Raw genomic sequence first — 27,958 nt, forward strand, 5'->3', positions numbered from 1 at the left:
ATCGAGCATACTGTCTTGCACAAACAAAATCCTGGGAACATGTTTATTAAAGAAAGATCTAATTGAAGAATTGAATATAAGATTGGCCAAGCTGCAATATGAATAAGCTTTTAGAATATTTATATTCTTTTAAATGTTTCTATTTCTTTTTATTATTTAATAGTGAAGAAGATTTTAGAATCTACTTACCAGGGATTGCAAACTCAAATACCTACCAGGCGGGGCACCTGGGTGGCTCAGTCTGTTAAGCTTCCAACTTCAGCTCAGGTCATGATCTCACGGTTTGTGAGTTCGAGCCCCACTGCTGACAGCTCAGAGCCTGGAGCCTGCTTCTGATTCTGTGTCTCCCTCCTTCCCTGCCCCTCCCCCACCTGTGCTCTGTATCTGTCTCTGTCTCTCTCTCTGAAATATAAATAAATATTAAAACAATAAATTTTCAAATGCCTACCAGGGATCAAGTAAATAATGAGAAATGATCCTGGCTGTGATGAGAGATAATAGTGGGGAGCTTGGAGAGCTGGAGATTATTGGAGGGACTCTGAATGTCCTCTCTACAGGGGGCAGCTGACGTTCTGTCCTCGCCAACTGTTGGATGAGAGAGTGGCAGCAGTATTGGCAAAACTTCTGGATATATATATGAAATTTGTATATGTTTATGGCTGGATTAGCTAGTTAGGGAATTCTGCTAGAAACAATATCCATTTTAGACTTCTCGAGGTTAATAATATTTATAGTTCCTAATAATGTATTTATTGAAGATGCTTTGGGAATTATCCTATGATTTTGAAGCTCTAATTTTCCTTGTCTTCCTTTCCAATTTTAACGGGAGTACTTTACCACTGCAGCCTTCTGTTTTGCTCAGTTTAGTGGCAGAGATATCTAAAAGGCAGAAAAGACCGCTGTTAACTATTACTGAACTTTCGCCTTCTACTGACAAAAGTGCTGACTAGTTATTTGCCTTTTCAGATTATTTGCCATGACAAACAATTTTTTAAAGACACGTGAAAGAGAACAGATTTTCAGTCAACCAATAAATAGATTATCTACAGATGTGCTTACAGAGAGACTACAAAGATTATGCATACTCTTCTATTTAGATGTGATTTGCTCGGGTGCTCGCTTCGGCAGCACATGTACTAAAATTAGATGTGGTCAGCTTGGGGACCTGGGTGGCTCAGTCAGTTAAGCGTCTGACTTCGGCTCAGGTCATGATCTCACAGCTTGTGAGTTCAAGCCCTGTGTCGGGCTCTGTGCTGACGGCTCAGAGCCTGGAGCCTGCTTCGGATTCTGTGTCTCCCTATCTCTCTGCCCCTTCCCCACCCATCCCCTGTGTCTCTCAAGAATGAATAAGTGTTAAAAAAAAAATTAGATGGGGTCAGCGCAGATCACTGCAATACACTGTTGATCAAACTAGTCTTCTGAGCGCTTGTGGCCAGACAACCGGTGAGTCTCATACACACAAATTGTCTGTGTACCAGAGAGTAATGGCTCAAGCAGAGCCACCTGAGTTTCATAAGACCTGTTCCAATTTGCAGTTGATTCGACGTTGAGGGGACCTAATAAAGGTAGTAAATGAGTCATTTTCCAACATGATATAACTAGAATTGGTTCTTGGCCCAGAAAGATGTGAGTCAGTTTAGTCCTGACTCAGTTCCCAGTCTGATGCACAGTGACTCACTTCCCTATGTGATGTCATGTTTGTTCCTTGTAAGATGTGACCTCCTCGTTGTTTTGTTGTATTGGGGTTGTTTTCTTTTTTTGAAATAGAAGAAGAAAATGAGAATATTGTAGAATAAGATGAAATACTCCAAGGAATACAGAATCAGACTAATAAAAAAAGGCCTTGATTTTCTCATAGTGGGCCTGGAGGAATAATTAAGCTTTAAATGCTTATATTGTTGTTCCCATCTATTAGGATGGTTAATTTCCAAACAGCCTAGCTATTAGCCAACATTTGATTGAAAACATTTTGCATGTAAAAGAAGAAAAATTGGTATAACAACAATCATTTGGTAGATATATTTATAAAAGGCAGCTGCATTTGGGAAAAAGTTAACAATAGATGGTCAGATTAAAGAGGACACATGGATTGATCTTTCTAGAAGGATACATTAATTTATATACAAAAAGTAAACCCAAAATGGAACATTTATTATGAAACCCATGAGCATTTCAAAATATGTAGACTTTTAAAAAAATACTGCAAAGATGGCTTTTTATGCTTATGTCAATAATGTATGAAATTCAGCCATGCATGGCTTGTACTGCAGGTCAACCGAGGCTGAGGAGAAAAGCAACGTTTGCATCTCAGACACTGTGTTGGTGAAATGGCTTAACTTTGGTCTTCCCGGCCGACCAAACACTCTCATCATCTATGATGATGACTATACTGAGAAAGTCGAAACAATGTAAGTTAAGACTGTTTCCATGACAAGCAATAAAAGCCCCTTTTGGCTAATTTAAGCTAAAAGGGGGATATTTTCAGGATGGATGAATCAGAGTAGTTGCCAAATAACCAAGTCTCAGAGCACTTTGGGGGTCCTCAGATTAGGTACTTCTGGACCCAATAGGGTTCTATCAACTTGAGACTGCCCCAACAGTCTTCTATACCCATTTCTCCCTATTCGTGTTTCAAATACCTAGAAGAATGAGCCATTAATTGGCCCACCTTGGCAGGTATATCTCCCTTTGGGTGAATCATCCTCTCTGACAGAGGGGCTGACTGCACAGTTCCCATTGGGAGAACTGTCATGGGCTGGTAGTCATCGTGTCCTGTGTCTGCTACAGAGACCGTTTGCTTTGTTCTCCAACTTCTTTCCCTTACAGCCCCAATCATAACATTTTAATCTATCCTGTAAATGAGTGCTTCTCAACATTTTATGTTCAAATAGATCACCTGGGGATCTTTTTTTTTTAATGTTTATTTTTGAGAGAGAGAGAGAGAGCATGTGCGCAAGTGGGACAGGGGCACAGATTGGGGGACAGAGGATCCAAAGTGGACTCTGCACTGACAGCAGTGAGTCCAATGAACTCGTGACCTGTGAGATCATGACCCAAGGTGAAGTCAGATGCTGAACTGAATGAACCACCCAGGTGTCCCCCTCCCCACCAGGGATCTTCTTAAAATGTAAATTCTGACCCAGCAGAACTCAGGTACTACCTGAGATTGTGCCTTTATAGCAAGCTCCTAACTGTTGTCAATAATGCCAATCCATGGACCACACTTTTACTTTGGTCACCTAATTAATATCCATTCTCTCCCCCCGACCTCCTAATAGCACAGCAAATTATCCAAGTATTTATTTCTACCCCTATACAATCTCTATGCTTTGGAGGAAATTGAACATACTCCCAGTTCTAGTGGTGGGTACCAACTGGCTTGACCCCATCTGTCATTCCATGTTATTTCAATGGCCCAGAATCTACAACAGTGGCTAACAAGTAGTAGACAACAGATATTTGTTAAATGAATACATGAATTGATGTGAGCACAGATACATGATATGAGCTTATCCAGTTTAGATGGATTTCAGGACACTGGCTTCGAATGCTGGTCTGGAAGCCCTCTTTGCCAATGGATGTGAACATTCAAGATTTAATTTTGACTGGCAGCCTTCCTACAACTGTTAGGAAGTCAGCCATAGAATGAGGCTGACACTAGAGAAGGCAGCACGGAGAGACAGAGAGAAATGGGCCACTGATAACATCACTGAAACACTGGATGACCTATGTCCACCCAAAAGTTACAAGAACCAAAAATTGCCTTCAATTTTAAAGCCAGTTTTAGTTGGATTTTTTGTTACAACACAGAGTCTTAACTGACAGTGGGAAATGTCTTACTCCATTCCTAGGACATCCCATTATGGTACAATATGGGTACCTTCAGAAGTCAACGTGGTCAGAAAGCATTCTACAACACTCTATGGCATGGTTTTAGAAACAGACTTTACTGTGAAACTTACTAAGAAAGTGTCGGCAGGAATGGCACAAGTCTGTGATCTTAACCTCTCATTGATCTAAGGAAAGGCATACTGGAATACGGAAGGTGTATATTCCAGGCAAAGGACCCTATATCCTTGTTGCTTTCCATAAAGGGGAAGTGAGAGAACAACTCGTCCATGGGGGTACAAACAGATACTAGGGCAGGGTGTTTAATAGTGTTAAGTGTTCTCAGGATGTCCAGAAGAGCCAGTTTTGCAGCTTTGGAGATTTGAGGCCTGAGGGAGGAAGCCAACAGTCCTATATAGGAAGCTGAGTTGAGTTGGAGGAGCCCATCCCACTAGGAGAAGGGGGAGGGCCCTGATCCAGCTGGCCTGTCCAGGCTGCCTAAAGTGACCTCCCAGAGTCATTTCTAGAAAATTTAGCTTGGCACCCACACTAACCTAAACTCTTTTCCTAGCCAGTTGCTTAAAACTGCCTTCACATGCTTCACCACTGCCTTCAGGAGAAAGTCTATGGAGTTTGTTTTCCAATATAGTCATCATCTGAATGAAGCTACCTCTTGAGTCTTTCTTGTGTTGCCCTGACATTGTACCATAAACGTCAGCTATAGCAGATGATCTTCTGGGCTCCAAACATTTTGTATATCATCGCCCCTCAGTGTCTGGAAGACTCGTGCACCATACTTCTTCCTGGAATGCGTCTCATGGAGCACTCTGCCCACTCAATTTCCTCATGATCAAAGCCCGTTGATCCTTTACGTTTCAGCTCAACTGTTACTCTCTCTGAGAAACAGTCCCAGAGCTTTAATCCCCACACCCAGCATAATTAATCATTACTGCCTTTCCGTTCCCATAGCACTTGGTTCACACTGCTAGCTCACACTTATCACCTTGTTAAGCAACATATCCATGGCCTCCCCTAGATTATGAGTTTCCCTAGCACAGAGATCTTGTCTTATTTGTCTTTATAGCTTAAGCCCCACTGGGCTGCTCTCCATGGGACTGATCCTGTTGGCCTCTCTGTAGGATCCTGACCTTAATTCTCATTCGGGAGCATGCCTTAAGGCCAAAGTTTACCAAGAAATTATATAGGATTTTCCCTGATGAAAGAGAATCTAAACATGGACTAGGTACAGCCTGTGAAAATGCTGGAATTTGTACCCAAGCTGGAGAGGGCCAAATGAGTTTGGAAGGGAACAAAATTAGGAAAAGAAGCTTGATCTTTTGGAACAAGTTCCCAGCGGGTCAGGAAACTTGGCTTTGGAGAATGGCCACTGATAAATGGAACAGTAGAATAGTTTTTAAAATAACGCCCCCCTCCTTTGGCCTTTTCTCAATTTGATTGTATTGCTGTTAACTTTGTTACTAAAGCGGCGTGCTCAGGATACCAGGAAGCACGTCTAGAAACAGCTGTGTAGATGGCTGATCATTGATTTGCCCCCACCGTTAGGGCACATGAGGTAGGATTCCTCTTTCCACAGCCGTGGCTCGAGGGTTGCTCTTGTACTAATGACAGGCACCTAAATTAGCCCACATGGAGTTAAGGGAAATAGTTGATTCTTTCATTTTCTTTGGGCCAACACACTTCAGAGATTTGCAACTATACACTTTGACCTCTGCGGATTTTTAGAACAACAGGGTAATGTCCAGAGCAGAGCCAGCAGGTCACATGGCTTTTCTGAAGGTTTATTCAGTCACCTCCGGATATACCTGAAGGCAGGCTGATGCCAAAATACATGGGACCTTGGGCGTGAGCCTGCCGGAGAGCACAGCCCTGAAGGCCTAATGGAGCGGTTGGCACCGGTGACAGTCTGCGGGCCCAGTCTGGCCTCCACGGCAGCTGCACATGTTCCTGGGACCAGAGCCAGCTGGTGCTCATGGCAATGGTTTCTGGGTCCTGGCACTATGCCAAGATCGGCCCAAGCTCCTTAGCCCTGATCTGGTAGTGGCTTTGTTCTAGCTCTAAACTGAAGTTCAGCCCCCTGAAGTACAAGGTGAAGGCAGGCCCTTGAACCTTAACCTATGTGCTCCTCCCAGACTGACACGCCCTCTGCTCCAGGTGAGACTAAGGGCCCACGGGCAGGGCCAGGGCTGGTCCTTTGGGGTTACTCTCAGAACTTCTGCAGTCGTTTTGCCCACTCCAGAACTGGGGGCGCTGCCGTGTTGTCGGGGCCCTAGGCTGCCAGTTGGCGTAGAGATCACGAGGGATGGAAAGAAACCTGGCAGGAGATCCCCCTGACCCCAATTCATCCAGGAGCACTCTGAGGCAACCTAAGGACTGGATTTCAAAACTGGCCTTGGTTGCACAAGAAAGGTCATCCCAAATCAGGGTCTCCCTAACCGGGTATCAGGAATACCGCAGAATTCTCAAAATAAAATGGATTTTCCTGTCTATTAGGACACTTCACACGTATTTCAAATACAACACCAAGCGTGGCTAAAGCGTCTTTAGAACATTTTCGTAGCTTTATTGGTTGGAATGAGCAATCTAAGTAATAAGTAAAAGCAGAGAGCTCGCTATGCAAATAAAGCTTCCAGACTCGTCTCCCGTCTTCTTCCCCCCAGCAGATTGCCTCCCGAGCCCCTCCCAGGTGGAGCTCCGAAATCTGCTTTTAAAATATAGTCTTTATTTGCATGATCCCCCCCCCCCCCATGTTTCAGTCTAATTCTCCCAGATTGAGAGAAACACAATAAAGGGGAAAATTTTTTTGTTTTCAGGGCTTCCCTTTTCACAAACTCTTTTTTTGGAAACCGCAACCTCGGGTCCCAGAAGAGGTTCCTGGGGGCTTTAAGAACATCAATCAGTTTCGCAGCTGGAGGCCGAGGCTTTCCTCGGGGAAGACTTTTTACATAAAACAGATTGTACTTTGTCCTTGCCAGGGCAGACAAAGGTTTAAATTAAATATGCAGTGAGCTGCAGTTGGCTGCTTGCCACAGCCTGGGGGAGGGGGAAGGGAGAACTCGTCCCTACTCTCCTTCCTTTCTCTGTAGTTGTTTCTTTTTCCTGTTTCTTTTTCCAGCCTGGAGTTAAAAGGCCTGCGCTCAGGGCTGGGCTTTTCTGTAAATTCGCGGTGTGATGTGGTGCAAGTCAGTGGGCCCCCTGGGACCTCAGTTTCCTCTTCTGTACAATGAGTCTGAGATGATGTGTGAAGGTCTTTTCCATATTTAACCTTCTAAGTTATCTCCAAATTCAGCTGTGTGCATTTCCAACAAACACCACCAGCCTCTCCTCGGAGCAATGCATCCCCACCTTTCCTGGACTGACGGGCCTCCTTTTCCCACTGACCCCTGGGGGCCAGGCGGGCCACGTGTAAGCGAGAAGGAGGCCCTGCAAAGCAAGATAAACGGCTAGCGATTCTGTTATCGGTCTTGGGGGGGCGGGGGGGGGTGGGTAATAAACAGTAGTGGGGATTGGAGTGAATTGAAGAGACAGATTCTTCAAAAAGAGGGCAGCCTCTACCCACCTCAGCTGAGGCCACTTGTTGTGGCCTGTGGGACAGAGAGGTTTTTTTGTTTTAAAGATTATGTTTTTGAGTAACTTACAAGCTAGGAGATCAAGAGTCCCACACTCTATGGACTGAGCCAGCTAGACGCCCCGAATTTAGTTTTCTTTTTTTTAATGTGAAAGTCTGAAACTTCTCAAGATTGGTAACTAATTACAAAAAAGAAATTATGAGTCTCATAAAGTAGATGTGCAGGTCTGTGGACTGAATTCAACTTGAAGAGGGTCAATTCGTGGACCTTAAGAATGTAAGAATTTTCTGTCTTCTCTATCTCACAGAGATGTTCAGAGGGTCTGTGTATTTAAAAGTGTGTTGTAAGCTGCAGCAACGTACTATCGACCTGAAAGGTATTTCAATATAGAAATGCCCTATGAGAGGGTAAATTTCAGGAAAATAATTTTAGTCATATTCAGGTTCCCAATCAACTCTTGGCCTGGAAGTTAATCGACCTGTTCTTTTATTGGTTAAACATACTTTTATTATCTAAATCCACACTGATTTCATGTGAATGATTTCATGTGAATAATAACATGAAATTGATTTCATGTTATTAGCCTTGTAGGAAAAGCAGGTTATAAATGGAATATATATATAAACTTGAGAATTTTATTTTGCCTTGTAATAATGGTGGCCTTTTATATCATCAGCATATTAAATGAAATATTATTTTAATATATAATTAAATGTTACAGATTTATATAGTACAAGGTAATATACATTTTAATCAAATTTCTATTATTTGGATACATATGTGTTCTATAATACTATAATGATTGCAACATAAGTCCACAAAAGACAAAAGCAACTTGAGAGATCCTTTGTTCTCTGTGTGCTAAAGTGTTAGGCAATCTTTTTATCTTGAGGGAGAACCAAACGAAAATGGGATTTAATCCTTTAAAACATTCATTTTAGTGGTTAGATGACCTCTTTTCCTATTTTACCTGCATAAGAAACATGAATTTTATTTTCAGGAATGTATATGAAATACATTACTCTTGTTCTAAATGTATTCAAGTGATGTGCAATAACAAATAGGCACAGGTAAATTATTAAGAAGCAAGATGAAATGATTTCTCTTCTTGGAATGCCATGATTTCACAGACTAGAATAATTGAAGGGTACCTAATATAAAAGCATTTCCTCCTGCATGGAGAGCCATTTTCTCTTTTCAGTTTTTTTCCCCTTGATCTCACTAACTCAAGACATAAAGATTTTATTCTCCTTTCTTCTGAGTTGGTCTCCTTTTCTTCCCCTGTATTTAAGCTTTTTATCTTTTTGTCTAATGTAAATAGTAAGTCTCAGATTTGATCCATTAATTTAATGTTTCTGACTTACAACTTAAAAATACACATTACATTTTTAACCTTTCACTTAGAGTCTAAATTGGAGGACACAGTAAATAGGATTTCCCCATAAGCAGGGCAATATGTGAAATGTTTACCGAAGGAGATGGCAAGGGCATGATCAGAATGGATACCGCCATGGTGAGGACAAACACCAGTTGTGAACAACCGTTCCAGACTTACTGGTTCTTTTTAACAACAAGTTGCAACCATGCAATTATTATCACCAGAATAATTATCATATGGGAAACACTGAAACATTTAGTTACTGTATTAGTCTGGATAACTAGCCATTAGCTGCCACAATAAACCAGCTCTAAAATCTCAGGGACTTGATGCAGCAAAAATGTATTTCTTGCCCACACAAAACGATGTAGTCAGTAGAGATTTTCTTCCACTCGAAGACCCCGGGCCCCTTCATCTTGTGATGTGGCCATATTAACATGGCTTCCAAAGTCATTGCACAAAGAATGGAAAGGACTGGAGGGCTCCCCCTGGGTCTCACAACCTGGAGCTAGAAGTGATACATGACACCTTTCACTTTTCATGGGCTGGAACTAGATACATGTCTCCAACTGGCCTGTGAGAAAAAAGAGAAAATGTAGGGAAGCATATCAATTGCCTTTGAGTTCACAGGCCCAAGTACTGATGATTTCTATCTCACACCTCAAGCTGATTGAACTGATGGTGCCTTGAGACCTTTGCTGCTGACTCATGGCCTGATTCTGTGACTTCTTTGCTTCTCTGATTAGTTCTATCCTACTCTCTGCAATCTATTTCAGGATCAGATGTCCAAGAGGGACAGTCTTATTGTCTTGTTTATCATCATGATCTGTTTAGGCAGAGCCTTTGTTTAAAGCCATCTGAAATGCACTGGCCCTTCTACAGACGGACTGCTCTTGATTATGTGCCCACACCTGTTTTAGCCATCTGCGGAAAGGAGTTTGGGAATAAATTGCATAGGAATTTGGGGATAAAATGGATAAATAAATTTGGCAGAACTGTTTTGAATAGTGAAGATTTAAAAATATATCTAGCAAGGTCTTCATTGTTGTTAAATTGTTACTATATCATAATAATCGCGAAATCACAATTTGTCGAGGTTTTGTACAGTGTGACAGCTTTATTTTTTCAAGCATATTTAAGTAGTATGGATTAAGAATAGTTGCTGTAAATGTCAGTCCACAAACTAAGATGTACTAAAATATATCTTTCATCTTTTCAATCGTTGAATTTAATTTCTATTTTATGTTTCCACTCTGTTGAGTGCAAGAGACTTAAATTTGTTAAATTGCAGGCCTCCCCTACCTACCCAGGGTCGCATTTAAGATTCAGAGTATCTATGGACTTACGAAGAATAGAGGCATTTGATCAGCACGGGAGTTTTGACCTGCTCCGTTTCCGACCTGGGCCGGTTCACCCCTCCTTCGGCAACCTGGTGGTCCCCCGCTCCCCGGAGGTCACCATATTGATGCCGAACTTAGTGCGGACACCCGATCGACGTAGCGCACTACAGCCCAGAACTCCTGGGCTCAAGCGATCCTCCTGCCTCAGCCTCCCGAGTAGCCGGGACCACAGGCGCGTGCCACCGCGCCGGGCCACCGCGCCCGGCCAGAGGCATTTGAAAGTGGACAATATTGTCCTTTGTCTGTAGCCCCCCAGGCTTTCATGAGATATGGACAGCGGCAGAGATCACCACCTATCTCTACAGGTATCCGTTTTCTCTTTCTTTAGTCAAAAACCATCTTATTCTTATCTGAGTGCATGACTGCCTACGCAGTGACTACATGTCCCAGGCTCCCCTAAAGCTAGGTATGGACATGTGTCTAAGGGCCGGTCAATGGGAGGTGAATGGGAATGATGTGTTAACCTCTGGGTCATGCCCTTAAGTGACATCTGCTGGCCCTCAGCTTTCCGTGGTCCTTTTTCCTCTTCTCCAAGGCTGGAATGGAGACATGGTGGTGATGAGCCAGGTTTGTTTCTGTGAGGGCAGGAGGGCAATATTCCAGCGGGGTGGAGAGCAGTAAGAGAAAAGGAACGCTGGGCTCCTGGATGACCTGGTAGAGTGGGGCAGCTCCAGCTCTCTGGGCTACTGCTGCTTTGACCTTGTATGTGATAGAAATGAGTGAAATGAGTGGTCTCTGTGAAAGCAGCTGAGCCAGTATCTTAAAGGACACACCCACTTTCCGGGGTGCTTCCTGCTGTGTCCCCTTTGTTTCTGATGGCCAAGCCTCTTCCTGTCTGTTGCTTCTCAGCGGCTGCAGCTCTGTGTTAGTGATATTCTAATGCTTCCTTACCAGCTGCACCATGGGAAACTCTGCTTCTGCACTTCTCTTGCATTTCTGGCATCATTCTGCTGCCACCACGCCACTCTGTGGCTTTGAGAACTCTGGGGGACTCACAGGACCATCTGCCTAGATAGAGCATACAGATTTTCTGCCTACTCCTATACACGGTGGAATAGAGTCCTAGTTTCTGGATTCCACCTAAAGAGGGGGCAGAATATTTTGCTCTAGAATCCCCAAACATATCTGGGAGTTTTATCATTCCTCTCCCAGCCTCAATCAGAGGGCTCAGTTTAGGATAAGAGTGAGATCAGCCTAGGGGCCCTTCTTAGGAGCCCACTGGTGTCTTTGCTTTTCTTTCGAATCTCCCTATTCCTCCTTATCAGAATCTTTTTGAGTATTAACAGTATGAGGAGCTCTGTTCTAACATGTCAGGTTTCCTTCTAAATATTTTGCCTTAATACCTGGGCCAAGCTTTACAAATATTTTGTTTTTCCTGTTGGTTACCAGAGGGGACGGCGGGGGGGGGGGGGCCTGGGGGGAAGGGGGCAAGGATGGGTGAAATAGGTGATAGGGATTAAGGAGCGCGCTTGTCGTGATGAGCACCTGTGTTGTGTGGAATTGTTGAATCACTATATTGTACACCTGAAACTGATGCAACCCTGTGTGTTAACTGGAATTCAAATAAAAACTTAAAAAGAAAAAAATGTTTTCTTTTTCTGGGTTCTGAGGTATCATTCCTTCTCTGAGGCAGCTAAGGCAGAACATCCCATGAGGTAGAGGGTGGTGATAACTAAAATAACGCAGATAGACAGAAGTGTTTGTTAATATTTCAAGATTTCATCTGTCACTTAACTTGCAGCCAATATTGCCAAGGACGTGTCTTTTTAGGAGTTTCTTCAGCCAATAAATAAGAATTATCTGTTGTGGTGCAGTGGGAAGGTTCATTGGCTCAGATTTACAGGTTTGTGTTCCAGTCCTAGTTTATGCCCGTGCTTTGGAAGCACACTTTCTATGTCAACAGTAAAGTGCAGTTCCAAATGTTTGTCTCTTTTATCTGTGGACTTTGACTCCATTGATTGTGTAACATTGGGAAATTGACCTAGATTTCAAGTTTCAGTTTTTGCTATATATTTCCATAGCACTTTCTACCTCAGACAGAGGGAACTTCTGTGGAATAATAATAATAGTTTATGTTTAAATAGCATTTCTAAATTGTAAGTATTATTCTTAGTGCTTTACATATACTATTTCACTTGTGACTCATTTATGAGGTGGATACTGAGATACAACCCAAAATAGAGGTAGGATTTAAACCTTTACAGTCTGGTTCCAGGGTCCGTGCTCTTAATTATTAAGTTAGGCAACCTCTTATCACAGGAAATATTTTGAAGGAAAGGAATGAAAAGGTATTGTAATTATTATTGGAGTGCTCTCCTGGTTTGATTTATAAGTACTAATCTTTCAAAAGCAAACTATGACTCAACTCTATGTAAATTATCCCAAAATTCAGGTATGCTAAGGAATAACTGAATGCATGCTAAGAGTACAGTTATTAAAATTACTATTTATTTTTATAAAGTGAACAATAGATACATTTACTTCATTTGAACTGCCTCCTTTCAGGGCACCTGAGCAGCTCAGTCAGTTAAGCATCAGACTCTTGATTTTGGCTCCGGTCATGATCTCACGGTTTGTGAGCTCCAGCCCCCGCATCTGGCTCTGCGCTGACAGCCCAGAGCCTCCTTGGGATTCTCTGTCTTCCCTCCTCCCTCTCTCAAAATAAATAAACATAAAAAAAATTAATTTTCCTCCTTTAAAAAATGTATTTAGGTCAGGAATCAATACAAGCAATCCAGCTTTAATTCCCACTTAGAAATAATTCTAAAATAGTATTTACTAAGTCATAATTAAGTAAATGTTTCCTTTGCTTTCTTTGAGGTACGCTCATTAAAGGACTTTCACCCCAGCCAAATGAGGTCAGTGAAATTCAATTGCATGATAAAACTTTGTCACCATCTAGTGTCAGTAAGGAGCATTGCAGTCATGTTGCTTATTTTCTCTCTTCAGTAGCTTCCTTCTAGATCTATGTTAGTATTAACTAGCACTCCCAGTGGTACCAGTGACCCACTGATTCTGTAGAATTTTATTTATTTTTAAAAATGCTTATTTAATTAAAAACATTTTTTAATGTTTATTTATTTTTGAGAGAAGAGAGAGACAGAGCACGAGTGGGGGAGGGGCAGAGAGAGAGGGAGACACAGAATCTGAAGCAGGCTCCAGACTCTGAGTTGTCAGTACAGAGCCTGATGTGGGGCTTGAACCTACGAACTGTGAGATCATGACCTGATCCAAAGTCGGACACTCAACCGACTGAGCCACCTAGGTGCCCCAATGTTTATTTAATTTTGAGAGAGACAGAGAGAGAGAGAGAGAGAATGGGGAGGGGCAGAAGGAGGGAGGACACAGGATCTGAAGCAAGCTCTGAGCTGACAGCAGAGAGCTGGATGTGGGGCCTGAACCCACAAACCATGAGATCATGACCTGAGCCGAAGTTGGACACTTAACCAACTGAGCCACCCTGGTGCCCCTGTAGACTATTTTAGTAAGTGGATTTCAGAGTAACTCATTTCAGGTCATTTCTTACTTCCAAAGCATGGTTTATTTTATGCGAGTGTTCTCAGAGGACCATAAAAACTTTCATCCAAGTTAGAGACAGTGTGCTCACCCCTTAAAAATCCCTTTACTTTAGCTTCAGGATGACGAACATGGGAAAAATCTTCATGATATATATTAAATTATTATGAAATAGTTGAGGCTTTCAGAAGAACATAAAGTCAGTATATCAAACATTTATGCACTTGCTGTAATAGTTATCTACTGCTGTATAACAAATTGCCCCAGTGCAGCAGCTGAAACAGCAAACATTTATTATCTCACACAGTTTCTGAGGGTCAGGAGTCAGCGAGTGGCTCAGCTGGGTGGTTCTGGCTCAGCGTCTCTCTCCCTCGGGGCTGTTGGCAAGCCTAAGCTGGGCAGGCATCTCAAAGCCTAACCGGGGAGGGAAAGACAGCTTCTGAGCTCATGCCTGTTTGTCGGCAGGTTTCAGCTTCCTGCAGGCCGTCTGCCAGAGGCTCGGTTTCTGAAAGTGTGGGCCTCGTTATAGGACTGGCTTCCCCCAGAGCAAGAGAGGGGGAGGGAGCCGGAGGGAGAAAGAGAGGGCGGGAGGGAGAGAGGGGGAAGCTATAGTCTTTTTTAGAATCTAATTTCACAAGGAATGGTTTACTTCTACTGTACGTTATTGGTCACTCCTGAACCTGGTACCGTGTGGCAGGGGACTATAGATGGGGTGAAAAACAGGAGGCGGCCATCATTGGGACCATCTTGAAGGCTGGCTGAAACCCCCACCGTCTAGCTTTACTAAATAGTAACATTTTGCCCCATTTGTGTCACTACTACTAGCCCTGGGCTAAACTCAGGGAGCTACCAAAGAGAAAGAATGTTTTCTTCCCATGGGCTTTCCACCCCACTGCTGAATCTCCCTTCCTCCCTCTGTGACTGAGCTCTGCCAGATCCCAGAGCTCACATTTGGCTGTAGGAGATGTGAAAAAGCTCAGTCCAATCTCATACGCAGCTCGAATGCCATCTTTTTACCTCCTTATACTGCTGACTCTGTGAGGAAGGAGATCATGGTTGTTCTTTGAGGGTTTTTTTCTGACTTTTCTTGCTTCTTTTTTGCTTTCTAATTTGCTCTAGCATGGGGTCCAGCATGTGGGTTCAAGAGGAGCAAAAAATATCTTTGTATTTAGCTGATACTGTATATAGTCCTCCCTCGGTTAATGCTAGCTGATACTCATTCCCTCCATTAACCTAAACATCCAAGTACAGGTTCTTCAGGTGAGGATGTGGGTTATTTGGAGAACCCGTGAATGCTTCACACTCTTCAAGTATTCTCCAGTTGGCTTCTTGAAATCCACACTCGGCCTTTGCTCTCTTTGAGGCTTCACCCTACGCTGCCTCTTGCCTCTTCCCGCCGGGGACCCTGGCCTCAGGAAGCAGTGTTCTTGGGTGGCAGGGTCTCTTCAGGATGGCTTATGCCTGCTCCCTGCAGGTCCTTTTGGTCAACAGGAAAACATCATGTGTCTTTTTCCTGCCAAATGCCTTCCCGTCCAGTCGGCCCTCCCTCTCCACCCTGTAACCGCACTGCTCCAGCCAGTCTTCTGCGTTTGGAATTCTCCAGATGGGCGCAAGAGCCCAGGTGCAGATGCCGACAAATGCTTGCAGATGCTGGTTGGCTTTCCTTAGAACTCTCTCTGCTTTCCTCTTTGGTCTCCAAGCAGCACCAGCACCTGCGATGTGAGGGCTCTGTAAACATCCAGCCAGAAGGTGAGACGCCGATTTACTCCCTTATAGGCACTCCTGGTCCCTGTGACTGGTTTACGTGGAGCCTTTCTCTTGGCCTGGGCGTGAGTGAGAAGCACCTGATTATGGGAGGGGGAAAAAAAAACAAGAAATCCCATTCAATGAATGTATGGCCTTCTCGTAAAATGGCTGGAGATAACGGACAGGGACTGATATTTAAAGGACCAGCTTGGTCAATTTCTATAAAATTCTGCAGAAATGTGTCTAGCAAGTCTCTGGCTTCAGGGCCTCATTTGAATTTCAAAGATAAAGAGAACCCCCCCCTTTTTAACATAATAAATTTGGCTCAGATTAAAACATGTGGAAATGTACAGATTTAGTTGAAATCCCCTGTGTACTTGTCCTCAATTCCACTCCCCTCCTTGCCTGCCTAGAGGGTGTTTGTCAATAGCATATATACTTACTACATGCCCTAGTGCCTTTGGGCCGCTATGACGGAACAGCACGGAACAGCACGGGGCGGGGGAGAGGGGCGGTTTATAAACAATAGAAATTTATTACTCACAGTTCTGGAGGCAGAAAGTCTGAGAACAGAGTGCCAGCCTGGTCATGTGAGGGCCCTGGTCCACGTCACAGACTTCTCATTGTATCCACACGTGGTGGAAAGGGACAAAGGAGCCCTCTTGAGCCTCTTTCATAAAGGCATTAATTCTCATTCATGAAGGCTCTGCCCTCAGGAACTAATTACCTCCCAAAGGAGCTTTTTTTCTTTTCCCCTTAAAGTTTATTTATTTATTTATTTTGAGAGAGAGAGGGAGAGCGCATCCATGCACCAGAGAGAGACAGAGAGAGAGAGAGAGACAGAGAGAGACAGAGCGCTTGCATGCAGGAGCAGGGGAGAGAGGGAGACAGAGAATCCCAAGCAGGTTCCCTGTTGTCAGTGCGGAGCCTGGAGCCAGAGCCTGGAGACTGTTGTGGGTCTGGATCTCAGGAACCATGACATCACCACCTGAGCTGAAATCAAGAGTCGGCTGCTTAACAGACTGAGCCACCCAGGTGCCCTGAGATGATTTTTAAAATTTTCTTTTCTTTCTTTTTCTTTTTTGCTATTGCAGATGACAGAACAATCATCATCCTGGTACTTGTCTAGTTATATATTATAGAACATATATATACCAAAAAGAAGTATAGAGGAATTGCTAGCTTGAAGGATATGCTAATTTACATATCTCCTAGACGTCAGATTGCTCACTCATGTTATTTTCCGCCACCGCCAGCAAATTCAAATCCTCAGCAACATTTGGTATCGTTGGATTAAATAATTTTTGCCAATTATCTTGTTTTAAATTGTATATTGTACTTTAAAAAATGTTTACTTTTTATTTTGAGAGGAGAAGTGAGGGTGAGTGGGGAGGGATAGAGATGCAGGGAGAGAGAATCCCAAGCAGGCTTCATGCTGTCAGTGCAGAGCCTGATGGGGATGGGGGGCTCAATGTCACAAACGGTGAGATCATGACCTGAGCTGAAATCAAGAGTTGGATGCTTAACTGACTGAGCCACCTAGATCCCCCTAAATTGTATACTGTACTATTTTGGCTGTTAGTATTTTTGAGCATCTTTTCATATATTCTTTACTCTGGTCTTCCTTTATATCTTTTGGGATAGATCATCACAAGGCCATGAGAAAACCTCTCTGCCTTGTGATGAAGTCCTTATGTTAATTTGAAATTCTCAGGTTCTATGCATAGCTAGAAATTATAAATATAGAATTCAGACATTAGGAATGCATATGGGGGAGTTTTTTGAATTAAAATTTATTTTTCTTTTTTTATTTTAGAGAGAGAGAGTGCAAGCATGGGGGGGGGGAGAGAGAGAGAGAGAGAGAGAGAGAGAGAGAGAATGTTGAACATGCTCCACACTCAGCGTGGACTCCGACGCTGGGCTTCATTCCACAACCCTGGGATCTGAGCTGAGCTTAAATCAAGAGTTGGACGCTCAACCAACTGAGCCACCCAGGAGCCCCTGGAATTATTTCTAACATCTTATTTTGTGTTTTCTGTGTATTACCTCTTTTATAGCTTCTTTCCCCTTCTTTCCTCAACTACAATGTCTGGCACTTGGTAAGAACTCTATGTGTTTGCTATTGTTATTATTACATTGAATTGATAAAGCTTTTTATATTCCTCTTTTTTTCCCTCTTTGATGTTTCATAAACTACAGATTTTGTTTCTAATTTAGTACCAATACTTAATTTAAAAACATAGATTTAATTATCTCTTTCTCTAAATAGATACAGTTATTCACTAGTTCTGTTTCCCTCCCAAATATTTACCACATTTTGACCACACATTATTCACCCTCACTCCCATCTTGTTATGGTTGTGCTCTATTTGTTCTTTTGTTGTTTTTGTTCTTTTTTAACATATAAATGAGATATTATTATTTGTCATACTCATTAATTAAAATTACCAACACATTTTGTCATTTTTTTCCACTTTTGCTTTTTCTTAATTCTATACTTCCTTCTTCTTCACTTTTATTCTTACTGAAATGTATTCTCTGATTATTGTCTTCATGAGATTCTGTGGATATTAAACCGTTAGTGTCTTCTTTTCTCTTTTAACAACTGATAATCAGGGGCACCTGGGTGGCTCAGTCAGTTAAGCATCCAACTTTGGCTCAGGTCATGATTTTGTGGTCTGTGAGTTCGAGCCACGTGTCAGGTTCTCTGCTGTCAGCCTGAAGCCTGCTTTGGATTTTGTGTCTTTCCTCTCTCTCTGCCCCTCCCCTCTTGTGCTCTTTCTCTCAAAAATAAATAAACATTAAAAAAAATGAAGAGCGGATAATCAATTTTGTAAAAAAGGTTGATTTAAACATCAGCAGTGATGACTTCATCCTCAACTCCTGAATCAATACTGGTGGAAGTAATGTGCTTACCAATCTTAGAAGGACTTTGTAAATCAATGAGCTGCTTGTGAATCCTCACCTGAAAATGACCCATGTCTTAGAACCTTCGCCATGACGAATTTTTCTTGTAGTGATTCTTGGAGTCTTGGTGGGCATCTGGACTGTTCCTTTTACTTTAAGATTCTTTCTCTTTGTGCCTCTGATCAAATCCGCAGGCACCACCTCCAAACATTTTACAGTTTGGCTGGTTAGAGTAATTCTAACTCACCACCTCCGGTTGGTTCCTTGAGTGTCCTTCTCTATCTTTTAAAAGCCATGGCTTTGGGGCTTCCTGACCCACCTGTTTCTCTGCAAGAGTAAACACCAAGGAGTCAGGAGCTGCAGGAGGAGCCTCTGGGCAGAACTAGCTCCATTTCATCTGGACCAATCTTCCTCAAAGAGCTAAGTGGTGTTTTTTGTTTTTTTTTTTTTTAAACAAGAGAGATTTTTTGTTGTTGTTGAGAGAGAGAGGGTGCGAGTGAGCAAAGGGCAGAGAGAGAGAGAGAGAGGGAGGGAGAGAGAGAATCCCACATTGACAGCGTGAAGCCTCAAGCTGGGCTCCAGAGAAGGGGGGCTCGAGCTCCCCTCATGCAGGGCTCGAACTCACTAATGGTGAGATCATGACCTGACCCAAAGTTGGATGTTTAACTGACTGAACCACCTGGCACCCTCAAGCTTAGTGTTCTTCTAAAACTCTTTACTTTGCTCTTATTCTTATGTGATATATTGGCTGGGTATACATTTCTAGGGCAATGCTTATTGCTGATGAGAAATCTACCGTCAGTCTAATTATCATTCCTTTATGGAAAATGTGTCTGCTCTTCTGAATCTTTTAATATGTTTTTCTTTATCCTTGATGGCTTGTAAATTATAATATGTCTAGGCATGGCTTTATTTTTTATATCTCCTGGTTGATAATTTGGATCGAAGTTATGCTCCGATGACTGATACCCTTTTGCAAGTTTGGAAAAATTTCAATTATTATCTATTTAAATATTGCTTCTCTTAAGTTACCTTCAGTTTGTCTTTGTGAAGTAGGCATCATTGCATACATCAAAGTTCTTCAGTTTGTCCCTCACTTCTTTCTCTTTCTCTTTTGAAAAAATTTTTATTTATTTTGAGAGAGAAAAAGAGAGAGACTATGAATGGGAGAGGGGCAGAGAGAGAGAGAAAGAGAGAGAATCCCAAGCAGGCTGTGTGTCATCAGTGCAGAGCTGGACTCAGGGCTTGAACTTATGAACTGTGAGATCACCACCTGAGCTGAAATCAAGAGTTGGAAGCTTAACTGACTGAGCCACCCAGGCACCACCCCACCCCTGCTCTCTTTTTTAAAGCAATCTCTACACTGAATGTGGTGCTCCAACTCACAACCCTGAGATCAAGAGTCAGATACTCTACCGACTGAACCAGCCAGGTGCCTAAATCCTCATTTCTCTTAGCTACTTTTTTTTTTTTTTAAATGTCTTTATTTATTTTTGGGAGAGAGAGAGAGAGAGAGAGTGTGAACAGGTGAGGGGCAGAGAGAGGAGGTAGAGGATCCGAAGTGGGCTCTGTGCTGACAGCAGAGAGCCAGATATGGAGCTGGAACTCACGAACTGTGAGATCATGACCTGAGCCGAAGTGGGATGCTTATAGGCAGCCCTCTTAACTACTTTTTCATCATTCATATTTTTATGCCTGTATCTCTGTATTGTGTTCTGGATAAGTTTTTTACTACTCTCTCCTAATTCACTAATTTTCTTGTTTTGTGTGTCTGGGCTGGAATTTTCCTGGTTATTGAATTCCTAAATTCAGTGACTCCATTTTTGCTTCTAAGATTGAAAATTCATTCTTTCTCATATAGCTTTTTCTTATTTTTTTGTTTGCTTCACAAATTCTTGCTTTACAAAGATGAAACACTCTTCACTTAAGTTAATAAATATACTTATTTTCAAATTTTGTCAGATTCTTTCAAAAAATTAATTTTTTTGGAATCCATTTACAGTTGGAACGTTGAAGTTTTGGCTGACTTTCTTAGCATCAGATACTAGTTCTCATGGTTCTGGAATTTTTGTTTATAGGTACATTTTGAGGTATGTGTACATTTCTGAATAAAACATCTATTTTCTGTCTACTTTCATGAGGATTGGATAGGGGTCTACAATTTACAGAGGAAGGATTTTTTTTATAAGCCAATTATTAATTATTATTATAATAAGTTTCATTATAAGTTTCTTTCTGTCTTTCTTTCTTTCTTTCTTTCTTTCTTTCTTTCTTTCTCTCTTTCTTTCCTTCTTTCTTTTGAGGGAGGGGAGGGGCAGAGGAAGAGGGTCAGAGACCATCTTGAGCAGGCTCTATGCCCAGCATAGAGTCCAAGGTTGGCCTCAGTTCCATGACTGTAGGATCATGACCTGAGCCAAAATCAAGAGTTGGATACTCAACCAACTGAGTCACTCAGGTGCCCCTCATTATAAGCTTTAATCAAGCTCCATTCATAATTCCCTTTTGTTACCCTTTCATCATTCGTAGTTTTGTTTTGATGGCTCAAGCTTGTTGATGCCCATGTAAGTGAGCTGTGACCATTTTGGGGCCTGAATGTTAAACGTGAAATTTGTAAGGGGAGGGGAGACATAATTCAGTACATAACAACATGTCTTCAATAAATATTTGTTAAATTAACATCATTTCTTTCCATAGGTCCCTCTACTTCTGATGGCTGTTTTCCTTTAACGTAGAGTTGATCTTTTAAGTTTTCTTGTATTCATATGAATTTGATATTTTCTTTTCTCTTGTGGATCCCTTCTGAAGAAATTAATATCCCTGGTCTTCTAGGTACTTGCCTGTATTTTATAAGTTTGGATATATACAACACACCTTCCAGAACGGCCGAAATGAAAAGATAGAAACGCCAAGTGGTGGCAAGGGTGTGGGACAGCAGGTGTGCTCATACGTTGTTGGTAGAAGGGTAAATTGGTGCAACCATTTGGCAAGCTCATCAAAGTTAAACATACACCGACCCTATGACCCAGGAGTAGACATGTACCCCTAGGTGTTTATCCAGCAGAAATACCCCCGTATGTTCACCAAAGGACACACAAAAATGTTTAGAGTTACACTGTTCATAATAGTTACATGTAGAAATTACCTTAAATGCCCATCAAAAATAAATGAATAATGGGGCACCTGGGTGGCTCAGTCAGTAAGTGTCTGACTCTTGATTTCTGCTCAGGTCATGATTTCATGGTTTGTGAGATCAAGCCCTGCGTTGGGCTCCGCGCTGACAGTGTGGAGCCTTCTTGGGATTCCCTCTCTCTCCCTCTCTCTCTGCCCCTCCCCAATCACACGCACTTGTACACACGTGCTCTCTCTCTCAAAATTAACTTTAAAAATAAAATGGAATAATGAATAAGGAAACCCACCTGCTAGACATGACTCTCAGAGAGGCCCTGTGTATCCCATGAGCACAGGGGGCAAGGGGTCTATCTCAAACAACCTTTCCCTATAGGCGTGAGTAGTGCAGGGGTATAACCCTTAACTCCAGGAAGATGACCTTCTGGGCTGGAGCGTGCCCTAGACACACAGGTCAAGAAGGTCCAAGAGGCCCGAGGGCAGGAAGTGCTCTGTGATAACTGCATGCATGGGTCCCTCAGGGGGGAAATAAAAAGATGAATAAATCAGTATTGTAGTCACCCGATCAAATCTTATGTAGCGATGAAAAGGAATGATCTACATTTACACACAACCACATAAATACATCTTCTAAAGGTAATGGTAGGGGCGCCTGGCTACGTCAGTGGAGTGACTCTTGATCTCAGGGTGGTGAGTTCTAGCCCCACATTGGGGGTGGAGAGTCCAGAGAAATAAATCAATAAAAGTAATGGTAAATGAAACAGTGGTGTACCGGTACAAGTGGTGGTGGACGTAGTTCACTCCCGGTGTAGACAATAAGGGTGTGCATTGTCTGTAGAGAATTTAAAAACAATAATAACACTAAAAATCTGTTTTTCTTTTTCATTGTCAGCATGTGTTATCAGTGATACTACACTCTTTCCAGTGGGGGGAGACCATCTTTTCCCCCACCCGCCTCCCCATCACTGCAGTGAAGGAAGCCTGCCGCAAAAGAGAGTATCCTGCGTGATTCCATGTACGTAAAGTACAAAACCAGGAAAAACTTATCTATGCTGTTGGCAGCCAGGATACTTTTTTAATCCTTTGGGGTGGTGGATGGAATGGAGCACACAGAGGGATGCTAGGGGCTGGAAATGTCCTGGAAATTAGTTACAAGAGTGTTGTTCAGTTTGGGAAAACTCACTGAGCTGTACTCTTATGGTCTGTGCATTTCTCCATATATTACTCTGATAGAAAATTGTTTTTTGTTTTTAAAAGCTACAACATGTTTTTTTTAAAAGATTACATGTACATAAGAATTATCATTTTGCCTAGGAATGTATATCTGGCTTGATCTGGGGAGGCAATCTTTCTGTCTGCTTTGACAGAAACTTCAATCAGGATCACTCAACAGCCTAAAATGGATACTTTTAGAATCAACTCCTAAAAACTCAGCACAGACATTCATTAAGGGCCTGCCACATGGGAGAGGTAGGGAGCTCCATGCTCTGATGATAAGATACAGAAGCTGCTTCTTTTGCTGAGCCGAGAGGAAAAACTGGCTTATAAAGCAGTTGAACTGCTTGGGACTTAATCATATGAAACTAGACACTTACCTTTCAACAAAGATGGCAGATAACCTGGAACATCTCTCCTTTGCTATTTCTGTGGAGTGTGAATTTTTTTTGAGGTCACTAACCTTGAGGAAGATGGGCAGTGTGGGACCTGGGAAGAAGGAGAAAGGGTGGGTGGAATAGACAGATGCCAAAAAAAGAAGCGGAGGAAAAGGCAAGAGAGGGGAGAGAAGACATTGCTTCTTCTATCTGCATCAACTAGGGTAGATGAAGAGATTAAATGGATCCAAACTGTCACTCACTATCACTGAATAACAGAAAGAACATCTTTTTGCTCCAATAAAAAGTAGGAAGGATGGCATCTTAGGATAAAGGAGTTCTTCTTTAAATTGAGTAAGTTTAGGGGCACCTGGGCGGCTCAGTAGGTTAAGCGTCCGACTTCAGCTCAGGTCATGATCTCACACTCTGTGAGTTTGAGCCCTGCGTCAGGCTCTGTGCTGACAGCTCAGAGCCTGGAGCCTGCTTCGGATTCTGTGTCTCCCTCTCTCTCTGCCCCTCCCCTGCTAATGCTCTGTCTCTCTCTGTCTCAAAAAAACAAACAAACAAAAAAAAAAACAAAAAACCAGACATTAAACAATTTTAAATTGAGTAAGTTTAACTTTATGAAAAATCTACTTTTTTATACTTATTTTTTATATTCTTCTGTGAACTGGTAAAATTTCATCTCTGTCTGCTGTTAGACAGGGACCTCTGCTCTGACCCAGAGGTTGTCCAATTTATTCCTTAAAGGACGAGACAATAAATACCTTATGTTTTGGGGCCAGATTCTCTGTTGCTGCTACTCTACTCTGCCATTTACCTGGGACGATATGTTAATGAATGGATGTGTCAATGTGCCATAAAGCTTTTGGACACTAAGAGTTTTGGATACTAAAATTTGAATTTTGTGATTTCTTGGGTATAAAATATGATTCTCATTTTGATTTTCTCCCTCCACCTCAACCATTAAAAAAGACAAAAGCCATGGGGCACCTGGGTGGCTTGGTTAAGTGTCTGACTCTTGATATCTGATCAGGTCATGATCTCACGATTTGTGAGTTTGAGTACCGAGTTGGGCTCTGCCCTGCCAGCATGGAGCCTGCTTGGGATTCTCTCTCTTTCTCTCTCTCTCCCTCTGCCCCTCCCCACTCATGCATTGTCTCTCTCAAAATAAATAAGTAAACTTTAAAAAAAACCCAACACCTTAGTGTAGCTTAGTAGCTTGCAAAACTAAGCTACACTGGAACAGGTGGTAGGCTGGATTGTCCTGTAGGCCAAAGTTCCACTCTGGGGCTTTCTTCTGACATTTCCACCGTTATGCAAGCTGTTTCTGCTACGTGCCTTGCTCTCCTGGCCCTCTCTCACTCTTCTGACCCTTCTTCAATAGCTCTCCTACTCTCATCCCCTGTATTCAGTTCTGCCCAAATATTCTTGGTAGATTTCCTTTACAGGTTCACTCACAGTGGCTCTGCCATTTGTTAGTTGGAGGACCTTGGGCAAATTATTTAATATCTCTACACGTCAGGTCTCTTACCTGTTAGGTGGAGACAAATATTGAAAGTAATAAAAGGGGCGCCTGGGTGGCGCAGTCGGTTAAGCGTCCGACTTCAGCCAGGTCACGATCTTGCAGTCCAGGAGTTCGAGCCCCGCGTCGGGCTCTGGGCTGATGGCTCAGAGCCTGGAGCCTGTTTCCGATTCTGTGTGTCTCCCTCTCTCTCTGCCCCTCCCCCGTTCATGCTCTGTCTCTCTCTGTCCCAAAAATAAATAAACGTTGAAAAAAAAAAATAAAAAAAAAAGAAAGTAATAAAAAAAAGCTAAGTTTAGGAAAATTAAACATTTCTATAAAGAGGGGCGCCTGGGTGGCGCAGTCGGTTAAGCGTCCGACTTCAGCCAGGTCACGATCTCTCGGTCCGTGAGTTCGAGCCCTGCGTCGGGCTCTGGGCTGATGGCTCAGAGCCTGGAGACTGTTTCCGATTCTGTGTCTCCCTCTCTCTCTGCCCCTCCCCCGTTCATGCTCTGTCTCTGTCCCAAAAGTAAATAAACGTTGAAAAAAAAAATTTCTATAAAGAGTTATATGGAAGGTAGGAATGACAGCAGCAGCCCAGGCCGTACCTACTGCTGGAAACTATAGGGCAGGCTTGTGTGGCATTCCCAGGCTCTCAGTTTGGTGTCTTCAAACTCCCGTTCTTTTTTTTTTTTATTAAAAAAAAATTTTTTTTTTAACGTGTATTTATTTTTGAGACACAGAGAGACAGAGCATGAACAGGGGAGGGGCAGAGAGAGAGGGAGACACAGAATCGGAAACAGGCTCCAGGCTCTGAGCCATCAGCCCAGAGCCTGACGCGGGGCACGAACTCACGACCGCGAGATCGTGACCTGAGCTGGAGTCGGACGCTTAACGGACTGAGCCACCCAGGCGCCCCTCAAACTCCCGTGCTTTAAGTATTTGTTCAGATCCCTTCATTTGGGAAAACCTTAAGCACTCTGTGGGGGGGGGGGGGGGGAGACAGCGCCCCTCAGCCTCTTCCCTGTTATCAAGAGCACTTCCATGCTAGCCCAAAACTTGCTCACCTTCCAGAAGTCACACTCGGAGGCTAACTAGACCCCACGTTTCTTAACAGGCAACTTAGCTACTATCTTTCCACACTGTGGGATCTCACTGTCCCCAAGTTACTTATTAATGTATCCCCTCCAACCACATGCCACCCTTCACAGAGAGAATTTGGGTAAGTCCAGAATTCTCTATCTGGTTACATTTCCTGTGATATCGTGATGCTTGTTTGCCTCTTAACCCAGCTTGGAGTGCAGCAGTCAGGTGATTAGTGGGTTCTGGCTAACGGAGGATAGAGACCTTGGCTCCCTGGGGAGGGGGGATACAGGGCATGTGTCTCAGATTTAGTCCTCTGGTCTGGTGTTGCGAGAGGTGGGGTTTCAGAAGATATTGAGATTTCAATATCTCTGTGAGATATTGGGATAAGCTGCCATTTGGGTGGTAAAGAGGGGCACTGGACTGGGTGAGAAAGGCATGCTCTGCACCCGTGCAGTAGTTCTGTGCCAGAGAGCTCGGAGGGCTGGCACGAATGTGCCACTCTGCCTGCAGGGAGGGGACGGGCAGGGGGCTTCAGGGGTGTGGCAAGGTGCCTTTGTGCAACTTTGCAGGTGAAGACAGTCTGGATGATAACCGTCACCCAGGAGCATGTCCACTGGAAATGCAACTTGGTAGGGGATGCCCCAAAACCACTGGCACGTAGAGGGTGTGGCTGTTAGGAACATGGGCTTTGGCGTCAGCTGCTCTACCACTTACTAATAACCTTGGCCTGTTATTCATTTAGAAGTAGAGATGATAATACCTACCACAGAGGATTGTTGGCCAGATTAAGATAATATGCGTAAAGCACATGGTAATATTGAAATACCAGAGTCAGGGGTCAGCAACATAGGAGATATTCCTGGCAATGTGACCCCATTTGAATCCATCACACATGGTCTGGCATTCAGACACACGAGTCACATATGCTTCCATGTGCCTTGGGTGGCCGTGAGATTAAGTAAATTTTTTCCTATTTCAAAAAACCACATCCTTTTAGTAGAAAACTACAGCAAACACCGCGCAATATGGAAAAGGACCACTTATTTATGATCACTACATGTCAAAAACCATCTGGACCATTTTCTTGTAGCAGATGTTTGCCAAATTAACTTTGGAAACAGAAAATTCATGTAGGGTATTTCTCTCAGCACAATGAACGCAACTAGGGCAGATACAGATACATTTTTCAAAACAATATTAAGCCATATTACGGTCAGGTAAAAAACCATGGTGACTGCACACATTAGAATTTGCAGAGTGCTCAGGAAATGTCAATAAACTATCTCTTAATTTAGAAGAAATTCATTTAGAAATGATCTGAAATTCAGAACAGCTTTAAAAACTTGGCCATGAAGACTTAAAAACATTTAATTTATGTGGTTCATGGTAATGGTAATTATAATGCGAAATATTATTTGGTTTTCCTCTCTTCCAGGCACAGACCTCCTAAAAGCTGTTGGAATTTCCTGTGATGGAAGGAATAAAGGTGTCTTCTGTTACATTAATGAGGTGACCTTTGGAAAACCTGGAAGGACTGAGGCCGTGGTCAGAGGAGCCTACCCAGTGGTGGAGGGTTGGAGGCTTCAGCCTCCAGCCAGGGCCCCTCCCCACCAGGGGAGTGGGGCTAGAGATTGAGTTCAATGCCCAATAGTCAATGATTTAATTAGTGGTGCCTACAGAATGAAGCCTCCGTAAGAACCCAAAAGGATGGGGGTTTGGAGAGCTTTTGGTTTGGTGAACATACAGACAGTGGTGTGCTTGGAGACAGCATGCAAGCTCTGCATCCTTTTCGCACACCTTGCCTTATGCACCTTCTTCATCTGGCTATTCCTGAATCATATGCTTTTATAATAAATCAGTCATCTAGTAAGTAGAATGCTTCTCTGAGTTCCATAAGCCACTCTAGCAAATTAAGCCCAAGGGAGGGGGTCATTAGAATGTCCAGTCTATAGGCAGTTCATTCAAAGCACAGGTGACAACCTAGACTTGCAACTGGCATCTGAAGTCAGGGAGGAGGCCTGAACCTGTGGGATCTGATGCTCTCTCCGGGTAGGTAGTGTCAGAATGGAGTTGAATTGTAGGACACCTAGCTGGTGTTTGAAGAACTGGCTGGTGTGAGCGGAAGAGACCCACACGATGGAATGCGGTGAAGAATCTTATTAAGAAATAGTTACCTGCTGCTGGTTCTTAAGAAGTGTCTCTTTCATTCACAAACATACTATGCTGGGATCTAAGAATAAAAAGTCTATTAAGAATTAGCCTTGGGGCACCTGGGTAGCTCATTTGGT

At 43.0% G+C, this 27,958-nt stretch overlaps 1 protein-coding gene across 3 annotated transcripts; it reads left to right on the forward strand.

The window, feature by feature from the left end:
• Window positions 1-22: 22 nt before the first annotated feature.
• On the forward strand, window positions 23-27,958 carry LOC121036687 (uncharacterized). 3 transcript variants are annotated; one of them, XR_005793441.1, is made up of 5 exons: window positions 23-285; window positions 2,271-2,408; window positions 13,014-13,051; window positions 22,381-22,503; window positions 27,106-27,958. XR_005793441.1 is itself a non-coding variant. In XM_040485150.1 (3 exons), exons 1-3 carry the CDS (start codon window positions 15,002-15,004, stop codon window positions 27,303-27,305), a joined length of 780 nt encoding a protein of 259 aa, XP_040341084.1. In that variant the 5' UTR covers window positions 14,682-15,001; the 3' UTR covers window positions 27,306-27,958. The 3 variants fall into 3 exon arrangements, 1 of the variants encoding a protein (XP_040341084.1); XR_005793440.1 differs by lacking the exon at window positions 13,014-13,051; XM_040485150.1 differs by lacking the exons at window positions 23-285; window positions 2,271-2,408; window positions 13,014-13,051 and adding an exon at window positions 14,682-15,458.

The sequence above is a fragment of the Herpailurus yagouaroundi genome, unplaced genomic scaffold (assembly GCF_014898765.1).
Source record: "Herpailurus yagouaroundi ecotype Mexico unplaced genomic scaffold, PumYag 163, whole genome shotgun sequence".
Taxonomy (NCBI): Eukaryota; Metazoa; Chordata; class Mammalia; order Carnivora; family Felidae; genus Herpailurus; species Herpailurus yagouaroundi.